The sequence below is a fragment of the Hemiscyllium ocellatum genome, chromosome 20 (genome assembly GCF_020745735.1).
Source record: "Hemiscyllium ocellatum isolate sHemOce1 chromosome 20, sHemOce1.pat.X.cur, whole genome shotgun sequence".
NCBI classification, from domain to species: domain Eukaryota; kingdom Metazoa; phylum Chordata; class Chondrichthyes; order Orectolobiformes; family Hemiscylliidae; genus Hemiscyllium; species Hemiscyllium ocellatum.
Window position 1 is genome coordinate 33450214 of NC_083420.1, and position 21147 is coordinate 33471360.

Here is a 21147-nt window from a genome sequence, read left to right on the forward strand (position 1 = left end):
TTACATTGCACAATGGATCATGAACTCAGTAATGAACAAGACAGACAGCAAGAACAATGCTAATATGGCAAAGTCAAATACTTCTGCTAATCTGCACAGATTACATTATTCAGTCACATATACCTTAAGGTTTGGTTTGAAGGTGTCACACATTTTCTTATACCAATCAAATGTGAATTTCTGTAACAGTAACAGTGAAAATCAACACAATATCACACATTGAAATATCAAACCACAATGCTACTCAACAGAATGTCTTTTGATGCAAAGCTGCTTGACACAATGCCTCTTAAAATAATGTCATTCCTCTAAAATGAAATAAGAGGCAATCACATAGAAACATACAAAATTCTTAAAGGGATAAAAAAGTAGATACCATAAAGATGTTTTCCCTAGCTGTGGGTCAAGAACCAGAGGAGGCAGTCTCAGAATAAAGGATAAATCATCTGCGCTGAGATGACGAAGAACTTTACTCTAAGACTGGTGAATCTTTTGAACTCTACTCCAGAAGGTAATGGAAGATTTGTATTAAGTTCAAAAAAGAGATTGATAGATTTCTAGCTAATAATGATATTCATGGACATGGGGAAGAGTGCAGGAATTTGGTGTAGAGGTAGATGATCAGCTGTGATCTAGAATGGCGGAGTAGGTTTCAGGGACTGAATGGCCCAATCTTGCTTCTATGTTCCTGTTCAGTAGCACTTAGCACAAAGTTACTAAAGGTATTTTTGAATCTCAGTAAAAATCTTCTGATTATACTGAACCCAATGAGTAATTTGCTCTTGTTCATTAAGACTTGAAACGCTACAATAATTTGTTTCAGGTCCAACACACACATTGGTATCAAGTTGGTTTGCTGAGTTCAGTTATCCGAGAGACTTTGGGACTCTGTGAGCCTCCACACAAGGTCTGACCTGTATTTAATTTTTAAAAATTCTTTCAAGGGATGTGGGCATCAGTGGCAACTTTTTCCCCAACTCTAATTGTCCTTGAGTGTTGACTTCTGAAACTGCTGACTGCTGCCTTCCATCTGGTGTGTGAACTCCCAAGGAAGGGAGATCCTGATTTTAACCCAGTAATGAAGGAATGGTCATATATTTCCAAGTCAGGAAGTTGTGTTATTCGGAGAGGTTTTGTGGATGGTGACATGTAAATTGACAGATGAAGGTTGCATGGTTTGCACAAATTCTGCAACATGCTTTATTTCTTTATAATAGAGATGGTGAGTGAGAAGTTCAATAGTGCCCGTGAACTTCAATAACTTCGATTTTCTCAAGGATTCCATGTGTCATTTATTTTCGTCCATATATTCTGCATTTGTTCACATTAAATTCATTTCCTCTAAGCAGTCCAAGTGAGTTGTTTTGATATGATCTTGACCTCCTCTGAGCCAATTCTGTTCTGATTTATCAATCAATTTAAGTAATGTTACAAAGCAAATCTATTGGTCATCCTTCAACTGAATCTTTTCTACCTTTATAATAAACTGCTGTTTCAGTGTGTTCAACCAGTTATTTTTGTCACCCAGTCTCACCCAACTGAGTTTAGTTAAAGGAGAAGTGTCTCCTCATCTGCTTTCTCAAATCTCATTGGGAAATTGAGATTCACTAGATCAAACGAATTTGCCCTCCCCCACATTAACGTGTGTTTAAAAAAAATGCTCCCTTCAAGGTCATCAATGCAAATTATCATCAGATTCTGGCATGATTCCTGAATATTGACAATGGAGCCCTCACTGTACCTTCACTATGGCAACAATCTCCACATGGAGCTGATTGTGTAAAGGACAGACCACATTAAAAGCTTCCATGGAATAAATCTTCGATAAACACCTGAAAAATATTAAATCAAACGCAGACAGAAAAAAGCAGACGAGAGAGAGAGAGAGAGAGAGAGAAAGATAATTTGGGAGAAATAAAAATTAGGAGTTACACAGAGAGGGAGAGGAAACCAAAAGAGGAGGACAGGAATTGGAAGAAAGACAGGGAAAAGGGAAGAGGAGACAGAGGACCCAGGAGAGGCAGTGTCAGGCGGGATAAGATGGAAGACAATAAGAGCAAGTGATGGAGGAGGGGTAGGGGTAAAAAGATAAAGAACACAAGAAATACAGAAGGCAGTGACAGAGACAGAAATAGAGACAAAAACAGAAACATACAGATAAAGAGAATTCTTAGTTCCAAAGATATTCTTTACTGGACAGTGTCCCCTACATTAACATTACAAACATATACGAATACAGTGTACAAACTAGAAGCAGGAATGGGCCACTTGCCCTCCCAAACCTGTTCTGCTATTCAATAAGGTAATGGCAGATCTGATTTCATTCCTGCCTACCCCCTATAAACTTTCACTCCATTGTTTATGAACTGCTTCCTTTACAATATTAAAAAAAACTCTGCTTCTATTGCCTTTTGAGGAAGAAAGTTCCAAAGATTCATAACCATCTGTGAGTGAAACATTTCTCAACATCTGTCTTAAATGGACGATTGCTTACTTTTAACCAAGGACCCTAGTTCTACATTCTCCCACAAGAGTGTCAAAATGCCCTTACATTCTTATATTCCTGACCTCATTCCTAATGACCTCATTTTGGGCTTATACCCAAAACGTCGATTCTCCTGCTCCTCGGATGCTGTCTGACCTGATGTGCTTTTCCAGCACCACACTCTCGACTCTAATCTCCAGCATCTGCAGTCCTCACTTTCTCCTCACAATCCAATTTTTTCAACAAGTTATTTCTTTCTTTCCTAAACTCTGAACTTTTCTAAATAATAAATATTCTTCTTGAAATCAGAAGACCAAAGCTGTACACAATACCCCAAATGTAGTGTTAGAAATGTCTGGTACAACTGAAGCATAACTTTATTTTTATATTCAATTTCCCCTGTAATACACAGTGACATTCAATTAGCTTTCCTCATTACTTACTGTACTTGCATACTTGTCTTTTGTAATTTGTGCAAAACTGTCTGCACCTCTGAGCTCTGCATTCTCTAACCATTTATATCATGTTTGTTTTCTATTCTTCCTGCCAAAAATGGGCAATTATAGATTTTCCCAATTATACTCCAGATCTTTGCCCACTCACTTAATGTTTCCATGAACCTTTGTATGCTTTTCATAACTTAATTTTCCTCCTATCTTTATGACAATAGCAAATTAAATTATCATACCTTAGGTCATTTATATAAATTGTAAAAATGCGGAGGCCCTAAGACTGATCCCTGTGACACATTCACTTGTTACATCTTGCCAAACAGGAAATGACCCATTTATACCACTCACTGTTTCCTGTTAGCTAACCAATCTTCTATCAATATCAGTATTTTACTCTCCACACTATAAGCTTTTATTTTCTGCAATAATCTTTGAGTTGGCACCTTATCAGCACCTGCAGTAGCTTCCTCAATAGTACCTCGATAGTAGCTAAGGCACTCAGACCAGGATGAGCTTTGGTTCAATCGTCAGTTTGTGCCGGTTGAGATGATTGACAATGGGTTGAAGATAATTAATGGCAATGCTTGAGTTCAGGAGGTAAAAGTACAATTTGCCACATTTCTTTCTCCTGATCACTATTCAGTGAAGAAACAGAAGATGAAGCATGTGGTTCAGATGTGAAGCCCTCCCGAGAGCTGGAGTAATTTGCACAAACTCAAAGTTGAGGTCTGATTCGACATCTGATAAAATGGAACAAAAGTCCAATAACAGTCGATGCTTTGAGAACAATTGGGAGACTCTCCTGTGCGATGCACATGGACCAACGTATTCATGTCCTGAATGAGAGTCAGTTTTCCCAGTCTAGCCCAGTTCAGTGTAGTTCAGTTTTGTCTCACTCAGCTGATTCTGTCCTTGTCTGGCTCAGGTTGGCCTATCCAAGTTTAGTCTGTCTTGGCCCTATTCTTTCTAGCTTTGCCTGGCTCAACTTGACGTAATATGGACTTGCTCAATCTGGTCTGGTTAGACCTGGCTCTGGGTCTACACTGGTCTAGCCTCACCCAGTTTGGCCTGGCTCACCTCCGTCTGTATTACCTCAGCATCAGTTCCAGCTGTCGTAATGCCGTTGGACAATTAAAGGGAAAGACTTGCTTCATTCTCTGGAGCAGCTCCCAGTTGTAGTCAATAAAGAGGACAAAACTGTCACTCAGAAACTCCTCCTGCAACAAAACAAAGTTAAGGGAATGAAATAATTATAGTAACAATAACAAAGGAGACATTAATCTGTGAGACATGGCCTCTGCTATCAGAAACTGCTGCAGATTGTGTTTGCCAGGAATAAATGGATACGACTTGAGGTGAAGATGGGCGCCGTTGTATAGTGAGCAGCATTCTGCCCATTATAGTACATGTTTTTTTGTTTATTTGTTTGTAGATTGTTGGTGTCACTTCCAAGGCTGGCATTTATTGCCCTTGAATTGAATGGTTCGCTGGGTCATTTCAGAGGGCAGTTAAGATCAACCAGATTGCTATGGGTCTGGAATCACATGTAAGCTGGAGCGGGTAAGGATGCGACTGAAGCAGATGGGTTTTTAGGACAATGGCTACCCTGTTACCATCAGGCTAGCTTTTAATTCCTGATTATTATTGGCATCAAATGTAACCATCTGTTGTGGTGGGATTTTAATTCATGTGTCAAAAACATTAGCCCAGGGTTCTAGATTAGTATCCACTTTTATTATCAATACACCACCGTCAATTTATAAATTTAAATCTGAATTTGATACATTTTTGTTTATTACCTAAAAGAATATCAAGGAACAGGGGGAGTTTTGTGGAGCTAAATGATCTTCTTTTCCTATTTTATTTACCAAACTTTCTCACCTCCCAAACGCGAACTAAACGTAATTTGAAAAATACACGAACTGGAATAACATTACAAAATCATAGAAATCAATTATTTCACTGAGAAGAAAAGTTTGAAATCTGAACATAAAAGCTACCACGTGGTGCACATCTTGATCAGTAATATTTCCATATTCAAAGTGGAAGTGTGTGTGAGAGAGATATGTGCACATGCATTCTTACTGCACGCATTTAAATGATTCACACACATACACAGACACATGCAGATCAAAAACAGTCAAAGACAGTTAGTGACATAAAATTGTCAAATCTTGTGCTTTATTTCACAGACACACAGCTTGTCAAAGCCACTGTTTAGATTCACAGTTGAAAGTTCATAACATGTATGAAATACAGAAGAATGCCCAACACTTGGAGTCTGAATTAAAAGTCACCACCTTCCAGGGAGTGAACAGTACTGGGAGTAAGGGGAGTAATAGTTTCCAAAGGAAAAGCTCTTTGACATGAATGTTTTACCTGATCTTTGGTAAGAACACCAGGCTGGAACATGTGGTCCAGTTCCTCAAGGAGGTGGAGAAGGAAAGCACTGTCCATGAAGTGGAGCTGGTGGTGCTTGCTGTATGCCTGCCACTCACTGCAAGGAGAAGAAATAAATGCTTTATTTGATTTCCTCCTAATCTTTCAGTATATACATGTAAAATGTTTGTTGGGATGTTATAAGAACCTTATATCTGCCTCTATATCATTATAATTGTACAACTCGAAACATTGATAGAAGACTCAGGAGATGGGTCAAATGATTATTTGTTTTCATATGCAAGGAAGGCTAGTCTTATCGTTGTGAAGTGTTTTTAGAACCCTCACTGACCTTTTTTTATTTTTATCGTTTTTGACGTGAAGCAGTGAACTGTGAGCTGGGAACTGAAGGTGAGTTTTGGACTGTGAGCATCAATTTTTTTTTAAAGAAAAGAGCAGGAGAAACAAACTGATATTTGTTTATGAAGCCAGGCCTGAAGGTTAATTGCTAATTGATTTTTGTTAAAAGTAATTTTTAGATTTTTCGACGAGAGAGTTATTATACGCAAACAGATGGCAGATGTTTGAATGTCAATGGGTGCCAATCAGACTAACAAAGAAAATGTTGAAAGAGAAACAAAAGCTTGAACTGGCTTTGAACTGTGTGTTTTCTCAGGAGATTTGTAAAGCCATAAGGAGATCTGATTGCTCTCTGGTTATCCTTCCATTATCAATTTATTGAAAGATCAGAGAATGGACTCTCAGTTATAAGAACTAGATAAATATTCTTCAGACTTGAAGCTATCTGTAATGGCCAGTGTCCTCAGAAACCAAGCAAGATACAATCCTATGTGTCTGTGATATTACTGATTGTGGACATTGCTTCAGTTAGCTGGCCAGATATGTCTAATTTATTTTCTTTTGATTTCTCTCTTAACTATAATTTGTTTGTCTATCTGTCTTTGTGTGAGCGAAGTCTAGAATCAAAGAAGATTGCATTTAAATCGTGGACATTAATTTGATTACCTTGTTTAACTTCGCTCTGCAGAAGTTTATGTAATGTTAATAAATTGTTCATTCTTCTGTTTAAGCTGCTATCTAGTAGCAATTATTCACAAAGGTCTGGTACTGGCTATTCAAAAGGTCAGGTTAGGAACTACTGGAATCAATTTTGAGGCTCATTGAATGTTTTAATTTTATTGTGTTGCAAATACAGGGGTAGGGAGGCTGATTTGATTTGGCTGTCTGTCTTTGTGTGTTATAACAATGTAAAAGCAACTCTGCCTGGCTCCTTACACCCTCCAAATTTTAAACAAAACATTACATGTTCCATTTCCTAGTTTCTTCATCTTGGTGTCTTATGTTTTTCACTGAATAAAAAAAAACTGGAAGGACTGCTGATGTTCGAAATCAGAAACAAAAACAGAAATTGCTGAAAATTCTTACAGGCCTGGCAGCGTCTGTGGAGAGAAATCAGAGTTAACATTTCAGTCCAGTGACCCTTCCTCAGAAAAATTCTGGACTCAAAACGTTAACTCTAATTTCTCTCCACCAATGCTGTCAGACCTGCAGAGAATTTTCAGCAATTTCTGTTTTTGCTTATATCTACTGTTGTGCCACCGTTTACATAGTCATTATCTGTATTCCACCCAAGGCCAGCACTATCCTGCTGATACTGCAGTTTATACACTACTAGCTTTGACTTTCTATATGTCTCATTTTTTTTCCATTTAATATGACTGAACCCTTAACTAACTAAAGCTAATTTAACTCCTTCATTCATATTGTATCTGAAATGTAAACAGAACATGCTGGAGAAAGTCAGCAGGATTGCTAGCATCTGTGGAGAGTGAAACAAAATTAACGTTTCAAGTCCCATGACTCTTCTTCAGAACTGAGCAATGCTGGAAAATGATGGTATTAATGTTGTTGACAAAAGGGGAGAAGCCGTGAGTGTAACAGATCTTCAGATTGCCGAGAGTAAAAGGGCAGTAAAGGAGGCATATTTATATAAAATAGATATTCATGTTATGGATAATTCAAATTACTTAGCTTTGTTGAGAGCACACCCACATAAACAAGACATTGGTTGGAAGTGGAAGCAAGGGTATTGCTGTGGGAATGGGTGCAGTGTTGCTAAAATGGAGGACACAGGTCATACTATTGAGCATAATGTTGACCCCTGAAGGCTGTAAACTGTTTAAGCAAAAAGTGAGATGCTCTTCCTCCAACTCCCTGGTCTTTGTTGGAACATTGTAGCAGGCCGAAGATGGAAATGTGAGCATGACAAGGAAGATTAAAATCATTTTTACAGACAGAGCGCAGGTGTTACACAAAGCGGTCACCGAGCCTGTGCTTGATGTTGCCTATGTGGAGGAGACCTTACTGTGAGCAGTGGACTGGATTAAAACAAATTAATGTAAATCACTGCTTCACCTTGAATGTGTCTTTGTGGCTTCAATAGCGAGAATGGAAGGGGTTAAAAAGTAACTCTTACACCTTAAGATTGCATGGGAAGGTGCTATGGGGGAATTATGAAGTACTGGGAATATCGGGGGAGTGAAGTGGAGTGTCGCAGAAGGTAGAAGAGGGCAAGTCCCAGGCAGAAAAAGGGGACCAGTCAATTAGTGAGGAAACATTTGAGTGCATCTTATTTGCAAACCGTTTATCAGCCTCAATGATTCTATGTGAAAAAAGCTGAAATCAAATTAGAAGTTGAAATACATGTAAGCCCAAAGGCAGAGGAATCACACTAAATAAGATAGAAGTAAGTCTACACGTAATTCAATGCCATGGAGCCTGAAAATTAAGAAAAACAGGTTGAGGGCACAGATAGGCACATGAGTATATAACATCACAGCCATGCCCGAGACTTAACTGAAAGATGGGCAAGATTGTCAATTCAATATTTCTGATTACAGACCAATCAAACAAGATACAATGGCATAGCAAAGGAGAGGGAGACACAAAATTGATCAAGGAATAAATTATAGCAGCAAGGAGTGATGATATCTTGAAAGAATCATCAAATGAGGCCATATCATGAGAATAAAATACACAAAAGGTCACACATGCTATTGGGTGTGAACTATAGTACCCAAACAAACAGTGGGAAAGACAGAGGATCAAAACCAAAAGAGAAAATGCTGGAAAATCTCAGCAGGTCTGGCAGCATCTGTAAGGAGAGAAAAGAGCTGGTGTTTTAAGTCTAACTGACCCTTTGTCAAAGCTCAAGAGGATCAAATATGTTATCAAATTTCGGCCAAGAGTAAGAATAGTAAAACAGTAATAGTTGGGGGGGGGTATCAACCCAAATGTTAACTGGACTGGTTTTAGTGTGCAAGGTGGAGAGGGAACAAAATTCTTAAATGGCATCCAGGAGAACCTTTTCAGCCAGTACATAGAAAGTCGAACAAGGGAGGAGGAGGTGGAGTGGGGCATGCAGTTCAGGTCCTGATATTTGGAAATGAACCCAGGCAATGGAAGACACATCAGTAGGGGAGCATTAAAGGGTGTAGGTGAAGGCTAAAGAGGGTATGATAAAAAAAAATTAGGAAAATAAAGGAAATGCATGAGGAAGCGTAGGCAGGTAGGAAGGAAAACTCAAAGGTTTTTCTTTAAATATATAAAAAGCAAGGGAATATCTAGGGAAAGGGTAGGGCCCATTTGAGACATAGAAGTAACCTGTGTGAAATTGGAAGACATGGACCCATGATCATCAATGAATAATTTGCATTGTCCTTCACAATGGAATAACATGATACAGGTATATATCAGGGTGGAGGACTGTGAAATATTAGAAGACATGGAGAGAGAGAGGAGATAACAACAGTTTTAGCAGCTTTAAAAGTGGATAAGGAGGTTTGGATACAATAAGATGTTTTCAAATTCTCTGGGACCTTTTCAGAATCTAAGGACTCTTGGAAGATTACTACCAGAGCATCCACTAGCTCTATGGCTGCTTCTTTGAATGCCCTCAGATGCATCCCATCTGGTCGAGGGACTTTCCAGCCTTTAACCTCATTAATTTCCCTCGCACTTTCTCTCTAGTGATAATTATTGTATTTATTTCCTCTCCTCCTTTTGCCCTTGATTATTTGGGACTTTTGGAATGCTATTATTATCTTCCACTATGAAGACAAGTGCAAACGATTTATTCAACCCCTCTGCCATTTCCCGGTTCCCCTCTATTATTTCCCCAAACTCATTCTCGAAGGGACAGTCACTCTGGCTTCTCTCTTCGTGTTTATATATTTAAAAGAAGCTCTTGCTGTCTGAAGTGGTTCAAACTTACAAGTTTCTCCTCAAAGTTTATCTTCTCCCTCTTTATACATTTTGGTCATCTTTTAAGTCGATACTATCTTTAACTTGCCTGGTTAACCATGGTTGGCTGATCTCATTTTTGGAATCCTTCTTTCTCACTGGAATATATTTTTGCTGTGAGCCAAGAAATAGTTTATTAAACATCTTCTATTCTTCCTCAACTGTTTTTGCTGCTAAACTATTTGTTAAACATTTCTGAATGCCAACAGGGTGGAAGTTAATATAGGAATTGTACTCACACAGCTGCTTTCTGGAGAAATGAAAGGTCAAATTGCATGGCATGGTGGGCAAGAATGGTCACAGCATGTTTGCTGAGTTTGCCAGACCAGCTGTTTTGGTCATCCTGTGGTGAAGGAGAAGTGACAAAATTAGTTCTGGGCTGTCTCAAGGTTACTCTGGGGGCAAGGATGTTTTACACCATTATGATGGTGCCAGTCTGAGCCAGCGGAGTTCCCATGCAGTTCCCAGGTCCCAGTAACTGTCTGGCCCTTCACCCTGTGTCCATTCTACAGATGTGAATGAAGTCAGTGAGTGGCAGGAGACTTCTCCAGGTCAAGGGAACCACAGTTAAGTTTGTTCCCCTGCAACTCACACCTTCTCCATTGGCTCTGTCTCCACAGTTAAGGGCACAAAGTAACATATAAGAGATATCAACTCACTCAACACCCACCCATCAACTGTAATGCTTTAATTATAAATCTCAGGTGATACAACCAAGGATTTTTACACGTGATGATTGCACAAAGGATTTAATTACAAATACTAAAGGATAGGAGTGTCAGAGATACCAAATATTTTGATATACAATATCCACCTAAGCCAGTCACAGCTCCAACTGTTCTACTCTATTGTAATGAAGTAATACCTACCTGGAAATCGGAGTGCTCAATCTCCAACAGTTGCCTCAGCAACAATTCATGGATTCTCATACCACACATCCTCTTACACAGCTCCGTATCTCTCTGTAAAACAGGTTAACTGTGACAGCAGTCTTCATAACTCATTTTATTCTACTTTCCTCTCTTCTTCTGAATGCTAACTGTCACTGGAATGTACATTCCCTTATCTCCTGAAGGTGCTGACTCTCAGTAGGGTACAGGTTCCTCTTCTTCCGAAGGCGTTAGTTCAAACTATGGTACATATCCCCTCCTTTCCTAAAGGTGCTGACTTCTATTGGGGTACAGGTCCCTCCTTTGACCCTTGGGGAACTTTTCAATTGGCAATCTCATGCTTCAGACAAGTAACTCTGTGTGAATATAGACAGTGCAATTTCCTGTTCTCCCTGCAAGGCAGTAGGTTTAATAACTGAATGCTGTCAGGTTTCTGTCTTAGCTTATTTGAATGGGCTTATTAAGAACACTTGACAATAACTCAATCACTCAAGGTAAACCCTCTATCTCTACCTCCCTTAATGTAACTTTGTGTCTTGGCCAGCCCATTACCTGTGACATGATCAGTGTTAAGATGAGGTGACAGTCTCCTTGTACTCGAGAAGAGCTTTTTCGAGGCTCCAGTTTAAACCAGTCATTGATTCCTCCAACTGGAATGTCCTGACAATGGAACAGAAAGAATTCAAACATTTGCATTAGGCAATGGTTCTGAAAAGGTTAATATTCATGTTAAATTGGCTCCACCCATTCTACTGATATTATACACAGTCTGTAGGTGGACACCAGAAGTTCTAGTCCAGCTTTTGGAGGGAGCATATGTATCTGTACCAACTCCCTAAAGTCTGAGTATGTACACCTGACAAAATGTAGGTGTACTTATAAATAAATACCGTAAATGTTCTTGTTACCCAAGAATAGTGCCTCATCTGCAGATATTCTAGGCTGGTATGCCACTAATCACTGGATAGGCCCAAGACAAAGTAGGATTGGTGGCAGTTAACTACCTCAAATACCCTTTACCCAATACCATGTACTGGCAGAGCTAACATGTACTACTAGGTACCATAAATGGTCATCTGAGAAATACCAACTGCAGCCTGGAACCTCAGATGAAGCCTGAGTCACAGTCTGGCCTTAGGATAAAGACCAAATATACAGCTGCCATAGTCTACTCTGTCACCAGAGAGAGGTAACTGGTGGTGGTTTTACCTGAGGGTCACCACAGCTTGGGCATGGGGAAGAGATTGAAATGGAAAACCCTTCATGGTAACCTCAGTCAATGCAGGAATTGAACCCACACTGTTAGCATCAATCTGTATTGTAAACCAGCAACCCAGCCAACTGGGCTAACCAAGTATGCAGGCAGATTGGAAGTATGAGTAGTTACAAAAAAAGAACTAGGCTCTTTTGTTGAACATGTGAAGCATTGATCATAACATAGATGAACCCATGGTATAAATTGGTTTAGATCTAATTGATATTACAGAGTCGCTGGGTGGATTTTCTGGAATTGGGTTACCTGACACTCCCTAACCCTCTCAACTTAAAAATCAGTTAGCACCTCAGCAATATGAAATCTGGTTTCCCCGCAATGATGATCCAAAATAGAGGATAAATAAGGAGCTAATAAGACTGAGGAACTCAAGATAATTAATGGCAGCAGAGGAAAGTGTCATGGAGAAACCTATGGAAATAAAAGCTAGGAAATCGCTAAGACCTGATGGTTTACATCAAGAATTCTTAAAAAAAAATAGCTGAAGAGATAGCAAATGCATGTTGATGATTTTCCAAAATTACTTTGTTAATATTATTAAGGGAGTCTTAAGGATGCATTTAGAAATCTTAACATAGTTTCATAAAATATGAATAATATTTGTCACTTTTATTAGGGTTTTGAGATTAAACTTGTTAATTTGTTAAGCAAATAAAGGGGGACCAGCAGATGTAATATATTGGATTTGCAAAACACATTGGATAAGGAGCAGCACAATGGCTCAGTGGTTAGCCCTGCTGCCTGATAGCACCAGGGACCTGGGTTCAATTCCAGCCTAGGGTGGCTGTCTGTATGGAGTTTGCAATGTTCTCCCAACGTATGGGCTCTTTGATTTCCTCCTACAGTCCAAATATGTGCAAGTGAGGTGGATTAGCAATGCTTAAAAATTGCCTTATACTGTGCAGTTTAGGTGAGTTAGCCATGATAAAAGCACCCATATCAGATTGCGAAGATAGGATGGGGGTCTGGGTGGGATGTTCATCAGACATTTGATGGGCCGAATGGCCTCTTTCTGCACTGTAGGGATTCTATGATTTATAAAATGTCATGCACAAGGTTAGCATGCAAGCTAACATCATGGCATCAAGGCTATAACTGGGTTGGAGTAAAAAATGAGGTCTGCAGATGCTGGAGATCACAGCTGCAAATGTGTTGCTGGTCAAAGCACAGCAGGTTAGGCAGCATCTCAGGAATAGAGAATTCGACGTTTCGAGCATAAGCCCTTCATCAGGAATAAGAGAGAGAGAGCCAAGCCGGCTGAGATAAAAGGACCCTGAATAACTTCTCTTTTCAATCCTCCCACTTCCTCCAAACTAAAGGAGTTGCCATGGGCACCCGCATGGGCCCCAGCTATGCCTGCCTCTTTGTAGGATATGTGGAACAGTCCATCTTCCGCAACTACACTGGCACCACCCCCCACCTTTTCCTCCGCTACATCGATGACTGTATCGGCGCTGCCTCGTGCTCCCACGAGGAGGTTGAACAGTTCATCAACTTTACTAACACCTTCCATCCCGACCTGAAATTCACCTGGACTGTCTCAGACTCCTCCCTCCCCTTCCTAGACCTTTCCATTTCTATCTCGGGCGACCGACTCAACACAGACATCTATTATAAACCGACTGACTCCCACAGCTACCTGGACTACACCTCCTCCCACCCTGCCCCCTGTAAAAACGCCATCCCATATTCCCAATTCCTTCGTCTCCGCCGCATCTGCTCCCAGGAGGACCAATTCCAACACCGCACAACCCAGATGGCCTCCTTCTTCAAGGACCGCAGATTCCCCCCAGACGTGATCGACGATGCCCTCCACCGCATCTCCTCCACTTCCCGCTCCTCCGCCCTTGAGCCCCGCTCCTCCAACCGCCACCAAGACAGAACCCCACTGGTTCTCACCTACCACCCCACCAACCTGCGCATACAACGTATTATCCGCCGCCATTTCCGCCACCTCCAAACGGACCCCACCACCAAGGATATATTTCCCTCCCCTCCCCTATCAGCGTTCCGCAAGGACCACTCCCTTCGTGACTCCCTTGTCAGATCCACACCCCCCACCAACCCAACCTCCACCCCCGGCACCTTCCCCTGCAACCGCAGGAAATGTAAAACTTGCGCCCACACCTCCACACTCACTTCCCTCCAAGGCCCCAAGGGATCCTTCCATATCCGCCACAAGTTCACCTGTACCTCCACACACATCATCTATTGCATCCGCTGCACCCGATGTGGCCTCCTCTATATTGGTGAGACAGGCCGCTTACTTGCGGAACGCTTCAGAGAACACCTCTGGGCCGCCCGAACCAACCAACCCAATCACCCCGTGGCTCAACACTTTAACTCCCCCTCCCACTCCACTGAGGACATGCAGGTCCTTGGACTCCTCCACCGGCAGAACACAACTACACGACGGCTGGAGGAGGAGCGCCTCATCTTCCGCCTGGGAACCCTCCAACCACAAGGTATGAATTCAGATTTCTCCAGCTTCCTCATTTCCCCTCCCCCCACCTTGTCTCAGTCGGTTCCCTCAACTCAGCACCGCCCTCCTAACCTGCAATCCTCTTCCTGACCTCTCCGCCCCCACCCCACTCCGGCCTATCACCCTCACCTTGACCTCCTTCCACCTATCCCACCTCCATCGCCCCTCCCCCTAGTCCCTCCTCCCTACCTTTTATCTCAGCCGGCTTGGCTCTCTCTCTCTTATTCCTGATGAAGGGCTTATGCTCGAAACGTCGAATTCTCTATTCCTGAGATGCTGCCTAACCTGCTGTGCTTTGACCAGCAACACATTTGCAGCTATAACTGGGTTGGTGCAGGGTGGTCAACTTTTGTCAGTCTATATTAATGACTTAAGACCATAAGACCATAAGACATAGGAGTGGAAGTAAGGCCATTTGGCCCATCGAATCTACGCCGCCATTCAATCATGGCTGATGGGCATTTCAACTCCACTTACCAGCATTCTCCCCGTAGCCCTTAATTCTTTGTGACATCAAGAATCTATCAATCTCTGCCTTGAAGACATTTAGCGCCCCGGCCTCCACTGCACTCTGCGGCAATGAATTTCACAGGCCCACCACTCTCTGGCTGAAGAAATGTCTCCGCATTTCTGTTCTGAATTGACCCCCTCTAATTCTAAGGCTGTGTCCACGGGTCCTAGACTCCTCACCTAACGGAAACAATTTCCTAGCATCCACCCTTCCCAAGCCATGACTTAGAGACAGACACCACGAATAATGCATCTAAATTTACAGTTGAAACAAAGCTGTGTGAAAATGTTAACATTGAGGAGACATGCCAGCTATAAAATAGTATAGGTGGGTTTAAGTGAGTAGACAAGCTGGCAAATTGTGTTACATGTGGGGGAGTGTAAGGTTACGTGTTTTAGTAGTAAAAATGGAAAATGGATTTTTTTAAAAAAAAGGCATGATACTTTTAATTGTTAATATTTAGAGTGCCTTCTACAAGGAACAGAGAAATTTTTCTTGCAACCAGAGTAATATTTTAGGAAGGCAAATCACTTTTGACCTCTATTGCAAGGCGATTGGAATACAAGAATAAGAAAATATTGCTACAATTTAATAGCACTTTGGTGGTCCATATCCGAAATATTGTTTCAGCTTCCATAGACAAAGAACAGTACAGTCTGCTTCTACCACTTTCTCTTGCAGCACATTCCAGGCACTTACCATATACAGTGCCTGTCACATCTCCTTTAAACTTCCCCTCTTTTACCTTAAACGTATGTCCCTAGTAATTGACGTTTCCAGTTTAGGAAAAAGACTCCAACTCTAAGAAAGATATGCTTGCCTCAAGGGCAGTACAGTGAAAGTTCACCAGATTGTTTTCTGGGATGAGAGGATTGTCCAAAGGTGAGAGGCTGAGTAGACTGAACCAAACTGTCTAAGTTTAGAAGGAGTTTGGAAAAATGAGAAATTATTTCATTGAAACATTGAAGATTCTTAGGGTATTTGCAGAGATTGCCACCCAGAACTTGGGAATCGAGAACACATGTTGTACAGTCTCATGATGAGTCTTCAATTATTCAGGACAATAATTGAGAGAAATTCTTCACTTAAGTGGTTTAAAATCTTTGTAATTCTCACTCCAAAGATTGTAGTATTCCATCAGTGACTATAATCAAGATAAATGGATAGATTTATAGGTTCTCAGGGAGTAACAGGATATTGCTTGAAAGTGGAAGGGAGGGCCAGCTACTGAAAGAAACAACAAGGAAGAAGTTTTAAAAAGTCAGTCTGCAACTTTGAATTACTGGGTGAGTCAAAATCGCTATGCAATTCTGCTCCCTGCTGCTATAGAAATGAAAGGAGATACAAAAGAAATACGAAAAAGAATTGGGATTATTTTTTCCCATTCTCAGCAGCAAAGATATGAAAAAACTACCGAGTGAAATAAGGATGAACAAATCAGATTAGCAACTCCGCTGTGTGTGTTGGTGAAAGAGAGCGTCAAGATATATTCTAGCTCAGATCTCCCTGAGGAGCAGAAAAGCCACACAGAAGTTAAGTTGAAGGCTTTGAACCCCATATGATACTTATAAATTTTTTTTATCATCAAAATTCAAGAGGAGTGGCTGATCAGCATGTGACCAGACACATTTAGCTAGATCCTGAGAGTTTGGATAACTGAAAGATGACTTCATCAGAGACAGAATTGTCTTAGGCATATATGTTTGTGCAGTGACAGCATGTCTGCGCAAAGAGGAGAAACTTACTCTCAAAGAAACTCAGAGATTGTCAATCATCAGCTAGAGTGTGTTAATGGGAGAACAAATGAAACTTGATATTACATTGAGACACATTCTTGGTGGAATTAGAACAATATATTGGAAAGTTATGAGACTATCGGAATGATGACTATAGAAGGAGAGCATCAAGACAGCTTTGTGCAAAATAACGGGCGTTGCCAATCTGTGCAAAATGATGTAAGACTAAGGCCCAAAAATGAACCCCTCAAAAAGTGAGGTTGAGGCTATATGATGGAACAATACTAACCTAAAGAGGACAAATGAAGTTGAGAGGTCAAATCATTGGGAAGAATGAAGATGAACTTTAAGCAAAATCCAGACATCTCAGCTGAAGCAAATCCAAAGCCTGAAACTGTATCTGTCAGCATACCAGAAGAAATCTGCAGCTTTTTGCAGGTCACTAAGCCATTGACAGCTGAATGAATTCTGAAAGATTACCAAAGATATCTTTCCACGTCTCAGACATCATCCTGGTAAATATCATCTTGCAGTGGATTAAAGTATGAGATGAACTGTCAAGGAGAGTTCCAGATGCCCTCAAATTCCTACAGACTGGATTAGCAGCAGCAGGGTAGCACTGAAAAAACATCTAGAAAAGTGACAATTGTCCTCAATTTACAAATGAAGAATTTATAAAGAATTGAGAGATTCAAAACTATACATCATCTATACACTATCACAGGCCAAATGGAAAAGCTGAATCAGTGAAAATCACCAAACGGATCTGAAGGAAAATAAGCAATGCAGCAGAAATTTGTACCGACTAATTCTTGAGAGTCCAACCCAAAGTCTAATATCCTGTTACACCCAATGCTATCTCTCCAATAGCGAAAAAAACGATTGAAACCAGAAGTAGAGCAAGCGTGAGTGATCAATTCATGGTGAAGTAACAGAAATCCAAATTTTACTTGATAAACTGCCAAGTCATTGCCAAAGCTGACCACTGGAAAGCCAGTCAGAGGACTTTCAACAAAAGTCAACCAACACAGCATATTTGGAATTGTGCAGAGCTATTGTCATCTTCATCCAACAGAGTGAACATGAATAACCAGGTGTATCACTGCAACTGCAGACATCTACATAAAGCAATTGTGCCTTCACTGCAGTCAGCTGACCAGCAAGCCTACACATCGTACAGAATGGCCATCAGTCCCAGAGGTCCAGCATTCCGCAGTGGCAGAAATGGGGATCAGGAATAAGAGTCATTACAGTGACAACATTCACCATGGAAATAACACTCCCCAGATAAGTAACATTACTCTGGCAATTCAGCAGATAGAGATGAACAATCAATGACAATGTGTGCACCATTAGGAGATCTGCATGATTTAAAAACAATGCATGTACAGAGATTTACAGCAGGGAACCGACAAGTTAACTCAGCTCTGCGAATGAATGGGAGCTTTTTTCCTAAATGGATCATAGAAATATAAAATGCTGAAGAGGCCCTTTGGCCTATTGAGTCTGCACTGACAAAAAATATTCCTCTAAATCTATACTAGCCCCACTTTCCAGAATTTGGTCCACATTTCCAATGCTCATTCAAGTACTTTTTAAAGGTTGTGAGGTTTCCTGCCTCAACTAGCCTCCCAGGAATTGCATTCTAAATTCCTAACACTCTCTGAATGAAAAAAAAATTCCTCAAATTCCCTCTAATCTTCTGCCTTTCACCTTAAAATGATGCCCCCTTGTAACTGATCCTTCAACTACGGGGAACAGCTGCTTTCTATCCACCCTGTCCTTGTCCCTCATAATCTTATACACCTTAATCAGGCTTTGTCTGCTCCATAGAAAACACCCAAGCTTACCCAGCCTCTCTTCATAGCTGAACTGCCGCATCCCAGGCAACATCCTAGTCAATCTTCTCTGCACCAGCTCTAGTGCAATCACATCATTCCGATGGTGCAGTGACCAGAATTACACAGCATACTCCAGCTGTGGTCTAACCAAAGTTTTGTACAGTTCCAACATTACCTACCTGCTCTTATAATGTATGCCATAGCTGATAAAGCCAAGTGTCCCATAGATCTTCTTAACTATCCTATTCATCTGTTCTGATACTTTCAGGTATCTATGGACAAGCGCCCCAAGATCCCTCTGTTCCTCTGAGCTTCCTCATGTCCTGCCATTCATTGCAAGAAGTAATAAGACAAAGGAGTACTCAAAGTGCATCATCTCACATATATCAAGGTTAAATTCCAATGGCCACTGATCTGCCTAATCGTCTATATCCTCTAGTAATCTAGGACTTCATTCCTAACTGTCAACCACCTGTCCAATGTTCGTGTCATTTGAAAACTTATTTATCATCCTTCCCATATGCTCATCTAACAAATATCACTATCAATAATTATATGTAGCTTGACTAACTTGGGAAAGTTAAAATTGTTTTGATAGTGTATGCATTTTGCTTTTATGAGATGTATGAAGAAGTGCAATTGTAGTAAATGTACTGGCTGCTGTCTTGTCTTAGTGGCATGACCTCTATTTTTGCTGCAAATGTGTTGCTGGTCAAAGCACAGCAGGTTAGGCAGCATCTCAGGAATAGAGAATTCGACGTTTCGAGCATAAGCCCTTCATCAGGAATAAGAGAGAGAGCCAAGCAGGCTGAGATAAAAGGTAGGGAGGAGGGACTAGGGGGAGGGGCGATGGAGGTGGGATAGGTGGAAGGAGGTCAAGGTGAGGGTGATAGGCCGGAGTGGGGTGGGGGCGGAGAGGTCAGGAAGAGGATTGCAGGTTAGGAGGGCGGTGCTGAGTTGAGGGAACCGACTGAGACAAGGTGGGGGGAGGGGAAATGAGGAAGCTGGAGAAATCTGAATTCATACCTTGTGGTTGGAGGGTTCCCAGGCGGAAGATGAGGCGCTCCTCCTCCAGCCGTCGTGTAGTTGTGTTCTGCCGGTGGAGGAGTCCAAGGACCTGCATGTCCTCGGTGGAGTGGGAGGGGGAGTTAAAGTGTTGAGCCACGGGGTGATTGGGTTGGTTGGTTCGGGCGGCCCAGAGGTGTTCTCTGAAGCGTTCCGCAAGTAAGCGGCCTGTCTCACCAATATAGAGGAGGCCACATCGGGTGCAGCGGATGCAATAGATGATGTGTGTGGAGGTACAGGTGAACTTGTGGCGGATATGGAAGGATCCCTTGGGGCCTTGGAGGGAAGTGAGTGTGGAGGTGTGGGCGCAAGTTTTACATTTCCTGCGGTTGCAGGGGAAGGTGCCGGGGGTGGAGGTTGGGTTGGTGGGGGGTGTGGATCTGACAAGGGAGTCACGAAGGGAGTGGTCCTTGCGGAACGCTGATAGGGGAGGGGAGGGAAATATATCCTTGGTGGTGGGGTCCGTTTGGAGGTGGCGGAAATGGCGGCGGATAATACGTTGTATGCGCAGGTTGGTGGGGTGGTAGGTGAGAACCAGTGGGGTTCTGTCTTGGTGGCGGTTGGAGGAGCGGGGCTCAAGGGCGGAGGAGCGGGAAGTGGAGGAGATGCGGTGGAGGGCATCGTCGATCACGTCTGGGGGGAATCTGCGGTCCTTGAAGAAGGAGGCCATCTGGGCTGTGCGGTGTTGGAATTGGTCCTCCTGGGAGCAGATGCGGCGGAGACGAAGGAATTGGGAATATGGGATGGCGTTTTTACAGGGGGCAGGGTGGGAGGAGGTGTAGTCCAGGTAGCTGTGGGAGTCAGTCGGTTTATAATAGATGTCTGTGTTGAGTCGGTCGCCCGAGATTTGTCTTGTATGCATCTGCATCAGTTGAAACATCCCAGAGACCATGAAAACGGTGATGTTTGGGAAAGAAGATTGCTTTTGAACTCACTGGCATCCTGGCCCCATTCCCTCTTTTGAATGTCAGACTTACACTAATTGGAATATCCAGGCAACCGAGGAAATCATCGTTTTCTTCCTGTGATCCCATGGCGCCATTAGTTCGAGCAGACTTCACGATCTGTTTGAAGTATCTTTACAATAAGAATAACAATCAGCAAAATGGATTAGATCTGAGAAAGGGAATATTAAATACAGGGTAGTTTAAATTAATTAGGCAGTGCAGAGAAGATTCACCAGGATGTTGCCTGGGATGGAGCAGTGTAGCTTTGAAGAGAGGCTGGATAAGCTTGGGTGGTCTCTGTAGAGAAAAGAAGGCCTGATTGAGGTCCCCCGGATTATTGGGGAAAAATGGGGGGGCATGGGCATGGACAGTGTGGATTGAAAACAGCTGGGGTGAGGGCCATTAATGGAAAGCTCCTTACTTCCTGGTATCATTGCTTCCAGTCTCTATCTAAGAATCTGGAGTTTTCCTTAGCAACAGTAGAGCTGGTATCAATGCTAACATTTACAAAAGAAAGGTAATTTGCAAGACAGAGTTAGACAGATAACAGTAAATGCTTGAATGGAAGGTTCATCTAAACCTAAATTAAACATTTCTTTTTTCATTTATCTGCATCTTTATGTTTAGTCGTAACAGTTAAACACTGATATACCTCAGCAAATAAACATGGAGCATAAATTTTAACTATACTCTGGAATACTCTGAACAGTAGGGTTTCCATCCTACTGTCACAAAAAATACTCCAAAGGCAAGGGCAGCATGG

General features: G+C 41.8%; 1 protein-coding gene across 1 annotated transcript in view; it reads right to left on the reverse strand.

Moving 5' to 3' along the window:
• The window catches only part of baiap3 (BAI1 associated protein 3), a 69356-nt gene that overhangs the window by 28075 nt on the left and 20134 nt on the right, over window positions 1-21147 (reverse strand). The window contains exons 10-17 of the mRNA XM_060840980.1: window positions 20415-20514; window positions 11082-11189; window positions 10509-10601; window positions 9879-9982; window positions 5317-5434; window positions 4030-4154; window positions 1742-1832; window positions 124-180 (exon numbers count right to left, since the gene is read on the reverse strand). Coding sequence (XP_060696963.1) covers window positions 124-180; window positions 1742-1832; window positions 4030-4154; window positions 5317-5434; window positions 9879-9982; window positions 10509-10601; window positions 11082-11189; window positions 20415-20514 — 796 coding nt within the window. The remainder of the gene's footprint in view (window positions 1-123; window positions 181-1741; window positions 1833-4029; window positions 4155-5316; window positions 5435-9878; window positions 9983-10508; window positions 10602-11081; window positions 11190-20414; window positions 20515-21147) is intronic.